This window comes from Drosophila arizonae, chromosome 5 (assembly GCF_054131065.1).
Source record: "Drosophila arizonae isolate 15081-1271.41 chromosome 5, UAZ_ARI_1.0, whole genome shotgun sequence".
In the NCBI taxonomy this organism is placed as follows: Eukaryota; Metazoa; Arthropoda; class Insecta; order Diptera; family Drosophilidae; genus Drosophila; species Drosophila arizonae.
In genome coordinates this window covers 18,812,497-18,830,685 of record NC_142925.1, presented here as the reverse complement: position 1 = coordinate 18,830,685, position 18,189 = coordinate 18,812,497, and the positions used below count along the sequence as shown (strand labels likewise).

Genomic DNA, 18,189 nt, shown 5'->3' with positions numbered 1-18,189 from the left:
CATTTTAGTTATTTATGCAATGCCAACAGCAGTTGCAGCAGTAGCAGAAGCAGCAGTCACGCCAGTCAGGCTTGAGACGAGAAACGGGCACCCTCTTAAGTGCGAGAGACGCGTCTAACCGCGATAAGGATGAGTTGGTGCTGCTGCTGCTGCTGCTCCTTCTGGTTGGGGGACTATAAAGTTTCATGCCATTTGCATGGCCAACGAAAATTGCAACCGAGCTGGCAACTGAGAAGCAACTGTGGCTGCTGGTGCTATTGCTGGTGCTGGAGCAGGTGGTGCTGGTGTCCCCAAACCCAAGTGGACTCTGTGCTCCCTATGTGTCGGTCTGTCGCGACTTCGCCAAGTTGCATAATACATAATTTTGTTTTTCTTTTCAGTGTGTGTGCTCGTTTATTTTCCACTTCTTTTTCTTCAGCTTTTTATGCTATGTGCTATGTGGCACAACAGCTATGCGTCTTCAATGTGGTCCCCTCGCACCGTTCTCTCTTATAGACGTCTACAATGTGGATACTCTTGGTTGCATTCATATTTTCACACCCTTTAGGATTATTTCGTGCATGGCATGTAGCATGGCCGTGTGTGCGTCGGCTCAAGAGCTCTGCAGGAGCTGCTTCTGTTGCCATTTGCACTGTAGACGCTGCTTGAATACCCTGTATGCCAGCGAGTAGCAAGGCAATGAACGACGAAGTAGTTTCTTTTGTAAGAATATGAAAATAGCAAAAACTTGATGCTTGCTACTGATCCTTGCATAGTAAATGTTATTAACAGCGTACTGTTGACTAACAGCTGGCTAACAGTCCAGAGTTAATTTGAGAGCTTTTCGACGTAGATACAGATGTTAAAGCTATAATGGCCATCGATAGTATCGACTGTCATCAATTTGTACGATAGATCGATTAATTTTGTTCGACGTTGTCGCATGCAAGTTGACTGATCTGCTGGTGTAGGGTAATTTTAAATACACTCTTCTTTATTGCCCATATTATTCGGCATTGCAGCACTTGGTACTGGGTAACTTAGACACTATCAAGTTAGCTTGACTAGAGCTTTGACTTGCATTTTATTTTTGCATCTCTGTAGCTTTTTTTTAAAGCAATTTAAATTAACAGCAATGGCGTTCTACGTGTGGTTAAGCGTGCGTATGTATGTGGGTGTGCGTGCGTATGTGTGTGTGTGTTTGTATTTGTTTATGCCTCATGGCTGTGACTTCAGTGTGGCAGGACAGGACGCTGCTGTCAGGACTGCGACGGCACGGCGACTGCTCGACGTGCAATTGGAATGCAATTTGTTATGGAAGTTAAGTCTCCACTTGTCAGTTAAGTTTACGCTTGGCTGTTTGACTGTTGTCGCATGTTGCCAAGTTGGCATGTGGCCCATGTGGCCCACGTGGCCCATGCCTCATCCGTCTACTCCGATTGCAATGTTAACTGGTGGCTGCTGCTGAGAGCTTGACTCGCCAGTTACAAATAATTAAAGTCTTTAAATATTTAAATTAATTTGCAATGCTGCACAATATATGTATGTACATACATATGCATATATTGTCCATGATAATTGGCCCCAGACGCAATTTCTTGCTGCATAACGAGGCGTATACGTAATACTTTTTTGCAGACAATCGTCAGCGTAACAAATGTACAATTAAAACTATACAACAATGCAGCTTTAGCTGTACTAATTGTTTAATTTACGTACATGAATATAGATTGTCTGTGGTCCGGCAATAAACCAATATAATTGGAACTTTAATACCATTATATAGTAGTGTTGATCGGAGGAAAATGAGTTGGGCCTGTAGATTCTTTAAGTTCACTACCAGAGAGTGATCCAAAGCCTCTCTTACATATGTGTATATACACTCCGATACCGTAATATATATTAAAATAAAAAAAATAAAATAATAAGAATTCAGTAATCATAATAATAATTATAATAATACAATAAATAATACAAATACTTAATAATTTTTATTATAGCAGAATATTATAATTCTGACTTTCCTTTTCTACTATGTTTATTAATTTTGTTGTAATATTAACAATTATTAACTAAATTAAAATTAAAAAAAAAAAAAAACAACGTTAATATTGATTCTCTCCAGGAGATAATCGCTCCCAGATTCTTCTAAGTTTATGAACAGGTATATCATAGTCCTTAGTAAATAATTTGAAAATTGTATTAAAATTCGAGGACTTTCGCTTCTGTTAGACAATCAACAAACGAAACTATAGCATAGAAAATCCTAACAATTGCCGCACGCAACATTTGGAGTCAGAGAGGGCAAGCATTTAAATCGATGGCGCCACTGCCAGCTGGGGGCTGTTAGTCCCCTTCAGAAGCCGTTAGTTTGACATATAGCGACGGCTTAGGCAACTGGGAACTAATGGAGCTGAAGGCCAGAGCATAGTTAAATACAATAACAACAGTTAAATACAGGGCCAAAAAATGATGGTAAAACAGTAAGAGTGAGAGGGAGAGAGACACACATACACATACACACACATGCACAGTCCATTCATAAGCAGACGATTTACATGCAGGAAAAATGTTGATTAGAAAATTAATTAAGGTTTTTACGATGCCGCCAGCTTTATGAGTCGAGCCGCTGATCCAGAGTGAAACCAAGTTGAGTCGTCGGGCTTTCATGCTTGGAAAAACTTTCGCTCTGCGAATTTACGATATTTTTATGGCGCGCTGCCATGCGAGGGCGGCTCGTAAAAACTGCGTAAAACTTTGTGCCCGGGACAATTGATAAGCTCGACTGCTGTCAGCCCCTTTAGCCAACGCACCGCCGGATCCTGCTACTGTTTTTGCTTCTGCTTCGAGTCCCGCTCCTGCTCCTGCTGCTGGTAAATGATTCAGCTCGTCTTTCTGCTGTCGGCTTTGGGCGCATATGCAGATGAGTTTGTCATAAAACTCGAAAGTAAATTTCGCTCAATAAATAAATTGTACGCCCAATGTGCGAAGCCTTTCCTTTTACGTGGGCGTGGCATAGCCCACGAATTTTATAGCATTTGTTTATAGAGAGTGTTGAGAAGAGGGTTTGGGTTTCAGGTTTGCCTCGAACTTAACGCAAATATTGCTATAAAATATGGTTTCAATTTGAATTTATATTACGAGGTATCTTTGCAAGTTTTAAGTGAAAAATATAATACACATTGTTTTTTAATTTATTATTTTTTTTGTTTAAATAAATCCAATGAAGATACAATCGATTTACTTCAGCTCAAATTAGGTCTCTTAAGCTTAGAGTCCTTTTTGAAGAGCAATCATGCTTCGCATTAATGTAAATAGTTCGAGAATACCCTATATTCCTGCGCTGTGCTACCCAAGTAGCCAACCACCCGCTTCGACTCGAATGCACCACAACGAAAGGGGCGCACAACAAGAACAGCAACAGGGGCGGGTTACTCCGATTGCGATTGCACAATGGCTCGACTTGACGAAATCATATTTTCGCCTCGACATTTATTGATGCCATAAACTTGAAGATTTATGCGTGCACCCCCTTCACGGCCCAACCCAGAGCGTGTGTGTGTGTGTGTGTGTGCTTGTGTTGCATACTGCAGGAGGGGCACCGCAGTGCCAATGGCAATCCGCAATGCTAAGCCCTCGGTAACCGCACGCAGTGAGAGAAACCCACCCGCCCGGAGTCCGGACGCCGACAATGTACATTGATAGCCCCTGTCGGAATGGGCGATGCCAACTGCGATTCACGTCGCTACGTGGCCATGTCAAATTTTTTGGCATATTGCAGCACAGTGGGACGCATTTGCCATACAGAGATGTATACATACATATATCTATGTATATGTATGTGTGCCATAGTGTTTCATTCGTGCTCGATAAGTCGCATTACGCTCTCGCTCTCCCTGTTCACCCACACACGTGAAAGCGCGTGTTAATTTATTTAAATTGACTACGTGCAAAGTTTACTTGGTTGAGTCTTGTCCCACGCTCCCGGAACCCCCTCCATCAAGGTGCATTTCGGGGGGTTTGAGACTGTCTCAATGTTTGCACAAATTTCACATTTTACTGCGCTTCGTCGACGTCGACGTCGACGTTGCTGTCGTTTTGTCTTCAAATGCAAACCAATTTGCAAACGTCTCCGGAATGTGTGGCTGAGATTTCAAAGAACATAGACGACCCATTGCAGGCGCTACTATTTTAGGGTCTATGCAACTATGCGAATATTTAGCTAGCTAGAATTATTTAAAAAATATCAAGAGGCCATAAGACAGTTGATATAATTATGTTGAAATATCTAGAATTATCAATAGAATTAATTTTGGAAACATATGTACATATATGTATGTCAATCAATTAAAAACTTCTAGATCTATTTTTTTAGTGTCTATAAAAATATCTAGATTTTATAGCATATTATGATTATTAAAAGAAATGAATAAATAAATTTTAACAAATTTTTGAAACGAAACAAAATAAAAGTAAAAAATACAAATAATTAATAAAGATCAAATTTTTGTAGTTTAAATTACATTATTATTATTATTATTATTTTTTTTTTTTTTTGTAACCAAAATTGAGTAAAATCAATATAAAAGTATCAATAAATAAAAAATATCAAAGGCATCAAAAAGTGATTGATAAATTTATAAAATTCAAAATTTTGTTTAATTTAAAAAAGACATATACATATTTACATGACATACCCATGGACCTGCTCCATGCATTTGGCTGTAGCGCAGCTGGCAAACGCGCGCGCATAAAAACTCATTTGAAAGAGTGCCACGACGACTCACACACAGCGACTTCCACTGCGACTCCGGCGCTGTGGCTGGACGACGACGTAGGGCGAAGACAACGACAACAGCTTGCGTGGCTGAGAGTTTGAGTAGCCATTGCAACGGCGCTGGGCTGGGCTTTTGGGATTGGGTGCTGGAGCGTGCGTTCAAGTGCGCATTGCCTGTGGGGCGGTATGCATGAGCACAGCTGCTGCTCCATCTACTGCTGCAGCTACCCGTGGGTCTTGCCAACACAATTCGCGTGTCAACAATAAGCGCAATAACTTAAGTTGCATTCAATGGCTGAAGCCGGAGCGATGCACGCAGCCAATCCCACGCCCTGAATGCATCCATTTGCCAGGTGCCATCCGGGTACCACCTGCCTGGCTGGGCTTCGGCTGCCTGTCTCCAGCCAGCTAATTAACTGGCAAATGAATTCAACAACAGCGCCATCTCGCCGAGTTGGCTAAACAAACAGTGTCCACTTGTGCTGCTCCAACTCCATCCAACATCAGCTTCAGCTCCAATGAAGTGGCGTGCGCTCCGTCACGCAATGCAACTCCAATGCGCCACATGCCCAGTGGCAGTTTTTCAGCTTAAATTATTAATGCCGTTGACAAATGGATTCCTCCACAAAAAAAAAAAAAAATAAATAAAATAACCCCACTCCCCCAGCATAAGGAAGTAACTTTAGCATCTTTTCATTTAGATTGTTTTAATGCTTTGGTTGTGGTCTATTTCGATTAACAGTAAATACGGACAATAAATTTGCTTATTGTATTTGTTGATCCACAGCTTTAACAATTGTCTTTCATTTAAAAAATAAATCATTTCAATAAATAGAAACCTATAAATATTTAACTAAATTGAGCAAAATCATAAATTTACAACAATTTAGGTTAGTTAACTTTTTGCAATGAGTATAATATATATATATAGTTACATATATATCTATATATATGTATATATATACCAATACATACACATAAATATAGTTAGTTAGGTACATATCGCGTATATACCAATCACAAAACTTTTGATCTACAAATTAAGCAAACTAAAGAATTACACTAAGGAAAAGAAATATGAAATATACATATATAAATTACTAGCTAGATTAAACAATAAATTTTGAATGCGCATTGAACCTACATACATATTTGTTGTGACTAGATTTCCGAAACGAAAAAACTAATTGGGCGCAAAGTCCTGGCGGCAGCACCTAAAAGCATGCGAAATACGCTGCACCTAAGCTAAGCGATTGTTCTTTAAAAAACTGGCCAACAACAGCAACGCAAAGGATGTGGTCAGAAAGATACTGCCCGGTATGGAGCGTCGTATGGGCAAATTGGGATCCCGTTCACGCTGAGCAAACAGCTCCACATCCGCCTCATAAGTCTCATAATTATTCCAATTCAAGCACTTCTTGACCGCATAGTCCCAGCGACGATAAAGCAGTTCACGACCTGCAATTAAAATGAGATATTATAGATGCTCAAACTCATTATCATGCTAGTCACTTACGATTCTGTGTAGTTGTGGGTGAGAAGACGTCTGTGGGTGGCGCATACATACGCGTCGCATATGGTAGAGAGACCACACGCATAGCTATGCCAGCAGCTATCATAGCGCCCAGACCAGCGGGCGATGTTGTCTGCGGCCGTTCGAGCATCCAGCCAATAATGTCCGCCACAAACTGCACCAGATGACTGTCCTCCGCATACTCGCCGCCAAATGTCAAGACCGGCTGCATGCATGACGGATCCCAGTTGGGCGTATCTCGCTTGAAGGCCTGCAGCACTTCGTAGATCTGGAAGCCAGTCGCTTCGTAGGCAGCCTGTGTAATGTTCTCGGCCGTCGTTTGGCTGGTCAGACCAAGTATAATTCCGCGCGCATCATATCGCCAGTAGGGCGCGTATAAGCCATGGAAGGCGGGCACAAACGTGATCTCTGAACGCTTGGCCGCCAGTCCGCACTCCGCATTGAGCATGCTTGACGAGCAAGAGGAAGAGATCATTGAGCTCTCGCCCAAAAATGTGTTCAGTGACTCGACAACATTGTCATTGGAATTGATTTCGGTATTGATGCGCAGTCCCTGACGCAGCCAATTGACAGTGGATCCCGCATTGGAAATGGCTCCCTCAAGCGTGAAATGCGTATCTGCTGTGGGTCCCAATTTGTGCGCTATGCCCGTTATCAACCCATTCTCCGACTCCACTCTCTGCTGTGCCGTGTTCAGCAGCACAAAGCAGCTGTCATCCAGTGTACAAACATTCTGGCCCGCCTTGACGCACAGCTGTCCCAGCAGAGCAGCTGGATGTTCGCCCATTACGCCCGCAATGGGGACGCCCATCAGAGCCCCCTGAACAATGTATCCGAAGATCTCCGAATTTGAGCGAATGCGCGGCAATATGCCCATTGGCAGTTTGAAGAATTTACACAACTTTATATCCCATTGCTGTGTGGCGACATTCATCAGCGATGTGTAATGTGCATTGGTCACGTCTGTCGAATGAACGCCCACATCGACGCCACCAGTTAGATTCTGTAATATAATATAATATAATATAATAATAGTTTATATCAGCTGTAATTGTATATTAGTTCTGACTGCTTGCTCACCCATATCAGCCAGGAATCCAGCGTGCCAAACAAGCACTGATCCTCCTCAATGGCCTTGCCCACCGACGGCACATTCTCCAGCAGCCACTTGATCTTCAGAGCGCTAAAGCAGCTACTAAGTGGGAGACCACTACGATAGCGCAAATAGTTCACATTACGCTTCACATTATGAAGGAGTGACTTAAGCAACGCTGTGCTACGGCAGTCGGACCAACCAATGGCATTGTGCAAGGCCTGACCCGTTCGCTTGTTCCAGAGCACTGTGGTGCCGCGTTGATTGGCAATGCCCACTGCAATGATGTCATGCGGACTGATTTCGAGTATCACCAGGTTTTTATAGGCAGTCTACACACGAACATACACAAAAGTGTGAAGCGATGCAATTAATAATGGTAGGGGTTATATATGGATGATATAATCGAAAACTTTTGCGTTACGCACCTCAATGCACTCCTGCATGTGCTTCCATATCTCTGCGGGATCGTATTCCAACCAGCCGGCATTATGCACTATCTGGCGCAGTTTGAGCTCGTGATAGGCCAGCACTTCTGCATTTTTTGTCGAGTAAATCTATGAAAATAGACATTGAGTCAACGTGCGTGTGTGAGCATTTGTATAGGTATGTGTGTTTGTGTCTGTAATGGATTGTTGTGTGTGCGTTTTGTTTTTGGATTTTGGACTCTCTCGCTCTCACTCTTACCAGAAATCTACAATGAGTGCTGCTCACGTACGCAACGCCAATGAGTGCTCCAAATCTACCATAGCGGCCCTCGTTCATATTTCGCAGCAAATTGTTGCAAACAAGCACGTGCCGTTTTTTCCAAAGCGGGACGCGCGCAATTTATTGTCGCTCACAATGCTGATGGTACTGAGATTTATGTGTTGTGGTCACCACACGCCTACGCCTTGCTGACACCGACGACCAGCCGCCCCGAAAACAAATGTCCTTTGTGTGCACAATTAAATATGATGCATAATTTCACGAAATCAAGCGAGATTTTTAAACAACTCATTGATTGTTATTTAAGCAGCGGTGCATTAGTGTGACCACACGCGTATAACTACAAAATACTAAAATCTACTGTCAATCTGAAAATTTAACGATAACGTATGAAAAATATGAAGTAACGCAAGTATTGTATGTGAGCCAGAAATTTGAATTCAATTTAATTTTAAAATCCAATGAGCTTTTAAAACAGTTTACAGTTCAAAGAAGCAAAGCAAAAATGCTTATTTATGAAAAACTTGGACACAAAAAGCCGAAATCAAATATGCATACATGTTTATGCATATGCACACATATAAATATAAAACTGATAGAAACCTGTTTTAGATTTGTTTACAGTTTAGTTTGTTGGATGGCGGACAAATCATTCTTTTAATATTATAAAATTCGTATGGTACCCATTATTATATTAGATCTTCTTCTTAGGCAGAGACGACCCATTTTAAGAAGAATACAGGGTATAAAAATGATTAGTAATGCACAACATGCTAAATTCTTCAATATAAGACTAGATTTGTAAAAACATATAAGAGTGCAACTATCAGCCTTCTGTTAAAAATAACGTGCTGCTTGGAAGTCTCAACAACAATCTTATCTTGTATTTACGAGCAAGCACTTGAAATTTATAAACAACTTGAGGTCTTATATGCCAGTCGCTCTCGGGAAACAGACAAGACGAGTTCGCTTTGATATGGTCTATCCCTTTATTGTGATTATCACAGTGTTTGTACTGTTATACTGGGTACTTAAGATCAATAAAGAATATTATGTATTGGCTTTTTTTGCGCGTCGAGCTCGAGCTACGGATGGAAGATTCGTGGATAACATTGCCCCTATATTGAAGGGCAATACAATCTTTGGGAACGTTTTCGATCTATGTGGAAAAGACGATGGTAATAAAAATTAATGAATTTTTATGATAAGCTTATTATTAAATACTTTACTTTAGCGGGAACTTTTAGGTATTATCGTGATGCAGCTCTGGAAATGGGCAAAAGCTATTTGATCTATGCCTTCGGGTCACCCATGTTCAATATTATCGATCCTGTGAATGCGGAATTTGTATTGAGTAATCCGACTCTCATAACCAAGAGTATAGATTACGACTTCATGCAGCCAGCCCTGCATAAAGGATTGCTGACCTCAACAGGTAACCCCGCCTTAAGATGTCGAAATAAATTTATTGAAATTCTTCTTTGAATATTTTGTAGGCAAGAAATGGCATACGCGACGTAAGATGATAACTCCAACGTTCAAACATAATGTTTTAGTTCAGTTTGAGGAAATCTTTAGGCGAGTCTGTTATGTTTATGAATATATAAATATATATATTTTCATGTACATATATACATATACATCTCTATTTCAGGGTGGAAAGTCAAAAGTTTGTAAAGCAATTCGAGCATCAAGAGGAAAGCATCGTATCACTTACGGAAATTATACCCAGATTTTCACTCAATAGCATTTGTGGTAAGTTCAATCAATATATAGTAGATTTCTTATAATGATTTCGTGGTTGTAGAGACAGCCATGGGCATCAATCTGGATGATATGACTGAGCGCGGCGATCATTATCGCGAGAGCATGAAAATGTTTGAGAAATGTTTTGTGAAAACGTTCACCAATCCACTGCATTATTATGGGGCAATCTACAAATTGTTTCCAATCAATGAGAATATCCCATATTTGAAAGTGGTACATGACTTCACCAACGATATTATAGCGAAGCGCCGGATTCTCCTAGAGGAGGAGCTAAATGAAAGACGCTGCCATCAGTTACCAGACGATGATATGTTAGTAAATTGTTAATTAAAATTGTTAATTAATATTATATAATTTATAATCAAATTTAATTTGATTTTTCCATCTTATACCCTCCACCCAGCTACGTTAACAAGAAGCGACGCTTTGCCATGCTGGACACACTCATATGTGCAGAGAAGGACGGATTGATCGATCATGCGGGCATTTGCGAGGAGGTTAACACACTTATGTTCGGCGGCTTTGATCCCTCGTCTATCACCTTGATGTTTACCATTTTTAATTTATCCATGTACGAAGATATGCAGGAGCTATGCTATCAAGAGATTTTGGAACATATACATGATCCCAACAATTTGGACATTAATCAGTTGTCAAATCTTAAGTATTTGGAGCGCTTCATAAAGGAAACACTACGAATATTCCCACCTGTCCCTATTATAGGTCGCCAGACCTCAGAAGAAACTGTACTGCCAAATGGGCTTATTCTGCCTACCGGATCACAGATCATTATGCACGTCTTTGATCTGCATCGTAATCCCAAGTACTGGGATCAACCGGATGTTTTTGATCCTGATCGTTTTCTACCACAGAACAGTGTAAAGCGACATGCATATGCATATATACCATTTAGTATGGGTCTGCGTAATTGTCTAGGTAAGTAATCTTTCAACATTAATAGATATTCATTCTTAAAATTTCTTTGAATTTCGCCCTTAGCTCAACAATACTTTATGATTCTAATAAAAACGCTGCTGTGCTTTATTTTGAAAAAATTCAAGATTTTGCCAGTCACCAATTCGAAAGATCTTGTCTTTCATATGGGCCTAACTCTTCGCGTTGAAAATAATATTAAAGTGAAATTTGTCTTGCGAAATAAATAATAAACAAGTCAACTGAAATATAGATATTTTGTTTTTACGTTATTTACACTAAAAATACCGCCAAATGAAAGATACTAAAACAGTATTTAAACAGTGCAGAAAGAAGAAAGTTGGCAGTTTTGTAGCCATAAACACGTTGGCAGCACCAGACACCAATGAGCGTGCGCAGAGCGCGTAAAACAAAACTGAAAAAACAGAGAAGCCGAGAAGACATCGCGCACTGAACGGTGTTTTTACAATTACTACGATAAAATAAATGTAGCCATTGATATCACTGCGCAATTTAGAGTGTTAATCAATGCAAAGAACGTGCGCTATAGAGAGCTTAATTCAATTTAAGCCAAACTGCTGCTGCTGCTATTGCAAACATAAACAAATACAAAATTGCCGTGGATATCAAAGCTGCCAAAATAGCATCAAAAAGGAAAATGATAAAACGAGAAATGCAGCGATATTATGCAGAACGTGAGACAACTGGACCGGAGTTCGGTAAGAGTTCTTTTTTTTTATTATTTGGTAACTACAATACACAATTGAAAACAGCAGAATCAACCCCCCAGCGGTATCACGCACACACTACAGTCTTCCCCTAAACAGAGAAGACGGCCTAAGGGTTGGTTCTGCTGCTGTTGTTGTTGTTATTGTTGTTGCTATTTGAGAAGAACGTAGAAAGCGAAGTGTACTGCGACACAGATTTTAACGATTTTTCCCAAAAAAACGCACACACACAGATGATCGCCTTATAAAATTGGTTCGCGCCAATCCTGCCATTTACGATGTGAGCCATCCGCATTACCGCCGAAATCCCGTCAGAGTGGACATATGGGATCGTATAGCTAACGAACTGGGCGCTTCATGTAAGTAAAACTAATTAAATTACATCGATTTCTGATTTCAGAGTTTACAATATTAAGAGAGAACAAATTGAGAAATGCCTTTCTAATTTTTTTTTATATTGTAAAATGAGAATACCCCCTTTTTTTTTGCCTTGTCTACTTCCCTATTTTAAAATCCAAATATATCTATTGTATTTAATCCACCCCATTTCTGTACTCAAACAGCACGATTTCTACAAACGAAATGGAAGAACATACGCTACAATTATCTGCAAGAGATTAAGGCTCTGGAGACAGGTCAGGTAAATCCGAATGTGCGCAAGCGGCGCTTCACAGAGGATCTATCATTTTTACAAAACACAGCACAAACGTACAATGTGAGAAAGGCGCAGGCCTACATAACCCAGACCAATAATAATACAAATAATAATAATAATGGTGGTGGAAGCAGCGACAACGACAACGACAGCAACAGTTTTCTCTACCCAGATCCGGAGCATTTGCGAGTTGATCTAACGGAGAACTATGATATCATTGAGCTGGACGATGATAACAGCGAAGATGGCTCGACACATGCGGGTGGTCACAGTGATAACGAGATCGTGCCTGAGCTCATGGTCATGGAGCCCAAGCCCGACGTCAACTTGCAGGAGTCGATGTCTGTCAATGGCAACGGCAGCACCGACAACCACAACGATACGGAAGCCAACTCGCCGGCCTCCTCGCCGCTGCTCATGCCCATGGTGATAATGGGCAATGCCGATGAGACGTCCCAACAGGACCTTAAGTCCCATGGTCATACTGAAGACATGAAGCCGCAATACCACAATCAAAACGTCAAGACCGAACCTCAATACAGACAAAATAGCGCGCTGTCCAATGGTGAGGTGACCATAGAACCTATATATAAGGCAGCGCTCACGCGACGCAGTGCACCCGGCAAGGACACTATGGCAAATGCGGCAAAGCGGAAAGCCCTAGCTGCTCCTGTACCCCGAATAGCGGCTATCAATGATCCCATTGAGCTCTACTGCCTATCGCTGGTGGACACGCTACGCAGCATGCCCAGATCGGAGCGCGAACGAGTCAAGTTCGAATTTGCTAACATTCTAAAGGACGCTAAGTACAAGGACGAGGCCTAATCTTAATTACAAATCTGTTTCTCTGGGTATTTACGCATACGAACAATTCTAAGTCACATTAAATGTATTATTTTTACATAATATGCAGATTATATAGAGTTTTCTAAGACGCTAATTAGAATAAGTTTTCTATTTAATTTAGATTTTTTTATTAAAACGATGTTGTATGTTTTCATATCTATTCAGTTGTATCAACAAAACAAAATAAATTATACATACACATTCTAAAATTATTAACAAACAAAATTCTTTTATTTTTGACCTTAATAAAGATCGCTTCAGGCTGACCTTTAAGTGGATCGGAATCTCTTAACAGTTTTTGTCTTAAAGATTCCAGTTTCCCTTACTCCCATCGCCCAGTCAAGTTAGAGAGTTAAAAATAAGAATAAAACAAATTGTTTTAGTTTTGTTTGCAGCTCAAACGCTTTCAAAATTTATTTGTATTTGTATTACGCATAAGTAGTATTTTTAAGGTATAGTGTATATGTTATGATCGAAACGTTTTAGATACTAATGTTTTTGTATACACTGTCTATTAACTATGTTTTTTTTTTTTTTTTTTTTTATAATTGATGTTCATGCAAAATCCCGACTATTATATGTATATATATATTTAATATGTATGTGTGTTAATTCGATCAAATTAAAACTATTTTTCGTTTTCATTATCGTCAATATAAAATCTAGGTAAACAACGTTTTTAGTCTTGCAAAATGGTATAACATCTAAAAAATTTTGCAAAATGAAGGGTTAGCTTCGGAAAATCATAGGTTCCATATATTTCATATATAGGGCGTAAGGCATATCAACAGTAAGATTAATAAATAGTCATGTTAGTTTTCTTTCAAAAGAAACACCATTGAAAACTATTAAAAAAAAGAACTAAAAATAAAACAAATAGAGGACTCTCTTAACTTTAAATTAAATTTATATATAAATATATATACATATATAGATATATACATATGTATATTTATACATATATTTATTTATGTTATATATATCTATATAACTGTATTTGTATGAAATTAAAATATTGTAAAAACAATTTGTTCGCCCATGTTCTGTTTGAGCTGCTGCTATGACTAATTCTTACTATCTAGAGCTATCTACAAATCGTGGCGCGGCGTATTCAGGACAGAGCTCTGAGTCAACAGTTCACGTCCATTGTTTGCATCCTGCCCCGGCTTGTTGCTATCCTCTGTGTCTAAAATGTCAGAGAGATCATACATATTGGGCTGATATGCCATTAGCTCAGAGCCGCTATTTGCTGCAAATTTCACAAATTTAAATTGAAATAATGCAAAACATTATCTATTATTGATAACTTTACATACCTTTCTTGTCACCGGCCATGTTTTCATTCAAAAAGGACAGACCATAGTTATCCATCACATCCGAATCATTGAAGAGCTGTAAGCGAAAAGCAAATAAATACAATTTTGTTTAAATGTTCTCCAATTGTTTGATAAATTATTTTAAAGCGCGGGCGCAAATCAAAACTAGGTAGACGCACCGCGGTGACCTTCAGTAGCAGCTCCTCGTCGGACAGCTGCAATGCGGGATTCCTGGCAGCAACACCTTTCGGCGCAGACTGAACGTTCACATAGAATAGAATATATATATTATGTTATGAAATGACTGATAAGACGGACACACGGACACAGCTCAACAAAAAGCTACAACTAAAGCTACTTTCGTCAGAGTGATACTTACGCCCTTTAGCATGTTCTGATCAATGGAAACGCCCTCGCCGCGCAGTAGATCTTTCAGGGTCTCAAGCTCATCTTGTAGGCTATCCAGGTGACCGGAGACTTCTTCCCTATAGAACGATATTATCGTTAGGTACCGATTCATTATTGGTTTAGGCTTAACTACTTACACTGCAGGTATTCGAGAATCGTTACCATTATCGCCTGTGTACTTGGTAACTGCCATTGCTTGATGCGGTTGCAACTGCTGCTGGTCTTGTTCATTATTATTGTCCTTGGCAGCTGCGGCCGCTTTTGAAGTAGAGGCCAAATTGGCATCAGTTACCAAAGGATTATCAGGGCTACTGTTGGTCAGGTCAAACGTGATCGGCATATCGGCAAACTTTCCACTATTTACAGTATTGCGCCCAAACTGTTGTTGTTGATCCAGTTTGGCAGATTGCTCATCCATGCCAGCGGAGGACATCAAGGAGTCATCCTATAAAACCATAATTAATTTGGTCTGTCAATCATTTTTCTTTTTCGTTGCTTTTCAACTTACCTCAAATATATTCGTTGGCATATCGTTGCTAATAAAGTTCACATTGTAGAGATCCGCGTCGTTCGAATCAGGTTCTAGCAACGAAGGCATACTCGCAGCCACACCCCTTACCTCCGGCTCTGTCTTGACCAGCACCCGTTGGGGCATATTCAACTGTGACTCATTTTGCTCATTGCGTGTGCGAGAGGACTTTGGAGACATATCCAAATCAACCTGGCCAAGTATATCTAAATTCCGGCGCAGTTTGTTCTTCTCCTTAAGCTGCTGACGCTTACGCGCCTCTTGCTCCCGCACCATGGGCGTGGTGAGCACATTTAACTGCTCGTCGCTATTGTATAGACTATTGGGACTGGGCTGAAATTGTTGCTCCTGCACATGAGTTTCGGGTGCCTCTGTGACGGTGTAGAGCACTTGTTGGCCACCTGGCGAGCTGGCGACGTTGGTCGTACCGTCGCCGCTATTCAATAGCTGAGCGGTAATAAAATCTTCGGCGCTCTGATTCGAGTAGTCGTAATTTTGAGAGCTGGTAATGCTCGCATTGGAACGAGGCCGCTCCATAGCTTGCGGTGAGACGCTCTCTCCATCATACTGCTTGGAATAGGGACTGTTTGGGTTCATGACCTCTCCAAGCAGCTCCTCGCCCAACTCGTGGATGACGGGGCCGCCTTCGCTCTCCGACTCGCTCGCATTACGCTTGCGAGCATTCTCCGGCGTATCGTTAATCATCAGCTGCATGTGACGCTTCACACCGGACATGTTACGCGATGGCTGCACTATCGAAATCAGAAACTGTATCAGCTTATTGACAATCTGCTGCTGCTTGGCATGCTTTTGACGTAGCGAAGCGATTTCGCGCCAGAGAGCTTCGTTCTCCTGCTTCATCACCGAGAAACGCGAGTCCAAGTTATCCTGACGGCCTCGCATAGCCTTCACATCACTTAGCACTTTCGATACAGTCTCCTGCTTCAGCAAGCTCTTCTCATCCACGGTTTTGGTGTTGGATATCTTGCGCTTGATGTGGTCCAAGAGATAGGGATAATTGCGCTTGAAGCATGGATGTGAAAACTCAATCTCATCCCGATCGAAACGCAGCCCACCATTCTCAATCGAAGTGATCTTATGAAAGCCATCTGTAATATATAATAAATAATTAGTTTACTATCGAGAGCTAGTTAATTGAGGCTGATTTTTTAACTTACACATATTCAGTTGACGTATGAAGCTAGCCATATTGTTATGCTTGTAGTTCAATGGCAGCAACTCACGAGCGAATTGGGCCTGATTTTGAATAATGAAACTGCGTCCATCCTGATATAAAAATATAATATAAAAGAGATAAGATTATAAAAATTATGAAAAATTGTAAATCCCAAGCATATATCTAAAATTTCTTTTACTAAAACTTCAGCTAGAAATATATTTTTAATAATTAAATAAACAAATAAATAAATAATAAAGCGATAAATTAATAAGATATGAAAACAAAATAAACTTAACTAAATCATATTCGAATTTTTATAATCCACTGATAATAAAAACTAATTTTCATTTAATAGTAAATAATAAAAAGGAGTTAAAAATGAATCAAAATTTTCCCTTATCAAAATACCATTGGAACTAGGCTATGCAATTTACTTTATTTATAGCTTTGATAAACACAAATTATTAGCTTACAAAATTAAGAGTTCATATTCCCTATCAGACATTAAAATTCACTTATGCGCTGATAAGGGTGCCAAAATAAAAATTATTTTTACAACAGGCAAAATATTTATCTAATTATAAAGCCACACACACGAAAAGCGTGTGAAATATGGCAAACAAAAATGGAAAAAGAGCTTGCTTATCTCGGCAAACACTTGGCGAAAGCAAGCCCAAAACAGAATGAGAAGCACTCAGGGCAGAAAAACAAAATTGAATTGAGTTGTGACAGATAGACGAACGGACGGACGGAAGGGGAGAGACAAATGGAAAATTTTCAGAGATGCATTGGATAGAGGGCACGCACGTACGCACGGTCAAACGGCCTATGCAAATTGACAACAATAAAAGCAGCATACAAAAAGAAAAAAAAAAAAGAAGAGAGCAATCCTCTTTCATACGTGCGAGCGAGCATACTGACAAAAACAACAACAACGAATGTGCAGACAAACGATGACGTAGTGAAAGTCGAAACAGAATTAAGTCACCTGCATTGGTGTTGTTGTTGCTATGTCAAATGAAAAAAAAAAAGATGTAAATAAACAATATGGCGGCCTACCTTGCTCCAACAAATTAAATTGTTTGTATCGCTATCCTCAACCAGACGCCAGAGTTTAGCCAAAAAGGCTGGCACTCCGCTGCCTGTTTCTCCGACCGTATGCATGTTGCGACGTGGGCGCTGCTGCTGCTGCTGGTCCTCCTCGTCCTCCTCTTCTTCCGTTGATTCGTGCTTTAGTTGCACGGCCTTAAGGCTTGCACGCGTTTTGGACATATAAAACGTCAATCAGAACTACTGTACGGAATATGAAAATTGCAGAAAAAAAACTGTATCAATGAATATGAATTTTTAACTCTTGCCACAGTTCATTCCACATCCAGTCACCATATATTTTCTCATATGTGTATGTGTATGGTACCTACCGCAATACTTTACAGCTGTTTTCTTGATTTATATTCGTTTTATGAGTGGAAATAAAATGTTCTTCACTTAGTTAACACTTTGTTCTTGATTAATTTTTCAATCACTTTTCACTATTCTTCTTTTAATGTATTTTTTTAACAATTTTATGCACAGCGTAATTGTTGAATTTCACGAATAAAATAATTTTCTTCTTCCTCTGTACTGTCTATCGCAATCGGTCTCGATGCTGTCGAGCAAAAACCTATCGAAGACAACGCTGCAGCTATTTATATACTTTTTCAAAGTATCGAGTACTCGCTAGTATATTCTAGTAA

The 18,189-nt window shown here is 40.0% G+C and overlaps 4 protein-coding genes across 6 annotated transcripts; 2 read left to right on the top strand and 2 right to left on the bottom strand.

Moving 5' to 3' along the window:
- Window positions 1–5,641: 5,641 nt before the first annotated feature.
- LOC149268626 (glycerol kinase 3) lies at window positions 5,642–8,548 on the bottom strand. Its single transcript, XM_089471012.1, has 5 exons — window positions 8,071–8,548; window positions 7,812–7,940; window positions 7,371–7,715; window positions 6,273–7,293; window positions 5,642–6,214 (listed from the first exon to the last, which is right to left on the bottom strand). The coding sequence occupies exons 1-5, from the start codon at window positions 8,146–8,148 to the stop codon at window positions 5,997–5,999; spliced, it is 1,791 nt and encodes a 596-aa protein (XP_089327138.1). The 5' UTR covers window positions 8,149–8,548; the 3' UTR covers window positions 5,642–5,996.
- A 97-nt stretch (window positions 8,549–8,645) lies between these two features.
- On the top strand, window positions 8,646–11,043 carry LOC108614990 (cytochrome P450 4p1-like). Its single transcript, XM_089471014.1, has 7 exons — window positions 8,646–9,269; window positions 9,326–9,526; window positions 9,588–9,669; window positions 9,746–9,846; window positions 9,899–10,169; window positions 10,262–10,794; window positions 10,858–11,043. The coding sequence occupies exons 1-7, from the start codon at window positions 9,023–9,025 to the stop codon at window positions 11,019–11,021; spliced, it is 1,599 nt and encodes a 532-aa protein (XP_089327140.1). The 5' UTR covers window positions 8,646–9,022; the 3' UTR covers window positions 11,022–11,043.
- Window positions 11,044–11,196: 153 nt separating this feature from the next.
- Window positions 11,197–13,682, top strand: Dlip3 (Dorsal interacting protein 3). Its single transcript, XM_018010982.2, has 3 exons — window positions 11,197–11,510; window positions 11,753–11,878; window positions 12,083–13,682. The coding sequence occupies exons 1-3, from the start codon at window positions 11,450–11,452 to the stop codon at window positions 12,997–12,999; spliced, it is 1,104 nt and encodes a 367-aa protein (XP_017866471.1). The 5' UTR covers window positions 11,197–11,449; the 3' UTR covers window positions 13,000–13,682.
- Window positions 13,683–13,914: 232 nt separating this feature from the next.
- Hsf (Heat shock factor) lies at window positions 13,915–18,122 on the bottom strand. 3 transcript variants are annotated; one of them, XM_089471005.1, is made up of 9 exons: window positions 17,875–18,122; window positions 17,513–17,746; window positions 16,452–16,560; window positions 15,253–16,382; window positions 14,882–15,189; window positions 14,716–14,821; window positions 14,516–14,593; window positions 14,337–14,412; window positions 13,915–14,269 (listed from the first exon to the last, which is right to left on the bottom strand). In XM_089471005.1, exons 2-9 carry the CDS (start codon window positions 17,723–17,725, stop codon window positions 14,109–14,111), a joined length of 2,181 nt encoding a protein of 726 aa, XP_089327131.1. In that variant the 5' UTR covers window positions 17,726–17,746; window positions 17,875–18,122; the 3' UTR covers window positions 13,915–14,108. The 3 variants fall into 3 exon arrangements, with proteins under 3 accessions (XP_089327131.1, XP_089327132.1, XP_089327133.1); XM_089471006.1 differs by lacking the exon at window positions 14,516–14,593; XM_089471007.1 differs by lacking the exons at window positions 17,513–17,746; window positions 17,875–18,122 and adding an exon at window positions 16,927–17,130.
- Between the last annotated feature and the right edge of the window lie 67 nt (window positions 18,123–18,189).

Coding starts and splice junctions, on each gene's coding strand:
- LOC149268626 (XM_089471012.1), bottom strand. CDS start 8,148: ATGAACGAGGGCCGCTATGGTAGATTTGGAGCACTCATTGGCGTTGCG. Junction 7,941..8,070: donor GCACTCATTGTAGATTTCTG/GTAAGAGTGAGA, acceptor CTATTTTCATAG/ATTTACTCGACAAAAAATGC. Junction 6,215..6,272: donor ACCCACAACTACACAGAATC/GTAAGTGACTAG, acceptor TTTTAATTGCAG/GTCGTGAACTGCTTTATCGT.
- Hsf (XM_089471005.1), bottom strand. CDS start 17,725: ATGTCCAAAACGCGTGCAAGCCTTAAGGCCGTGCAACTAAAGCACGAA. Junction 16,561..17,512: donor ATTTAATTTGTTGGAGCAAG/GTAGGCCGCCAT, acceptor TTTTTATATCAG/GATGGACGCAGTTTCATTAT. Junction 14,413..14,515: donor TGCTACTGAAGGTCACCGCG/GTGCGTCTACCT, acceptor TTTCGCTTACAG/CTCTTCAATGATTCGGATGT.
- Dlip3 (XM_018010982.2), top strand. CDS start 11,450: ATGATAAAACGAGAAATGCAGCGATATTATGCAGAACGTGAGACAACT. Junction 11,511..11,752: donor GACAACTGGACCGGAGTTCG/GTAAGAGTTCTT, acceptor GCACACACACAG/ATGATCGCCTTATAAAATTG. Junction 11,879..12,082: donor TAACGAACTGGGCGCTTCAT/GTAAGTAAAACT, acceptor GTACTCAAACAG/CACGATTTCTACAAACGAAA.
- LOC108614990 (XM_089471014.1), top strand. CDS start 9,023: ATGCCAGTCGCTCTCGGGAAACAGACAAGACGAGTTCGCTTTGATATG. Junction 9,527..9,587: donor AGGATTGCTGACCTCAACAG/GTAACCCCGCCT, acceptor AATATTTTGTAG/GCAAGAAATGGCATACGCGA. Junction 10,170..10,261: donor CAGTTACCAGACGATGATAT/GTTAGTAAATTG, acceptor CCCTCCACCCAG/CTACGTTAACAAGAAGCGAC.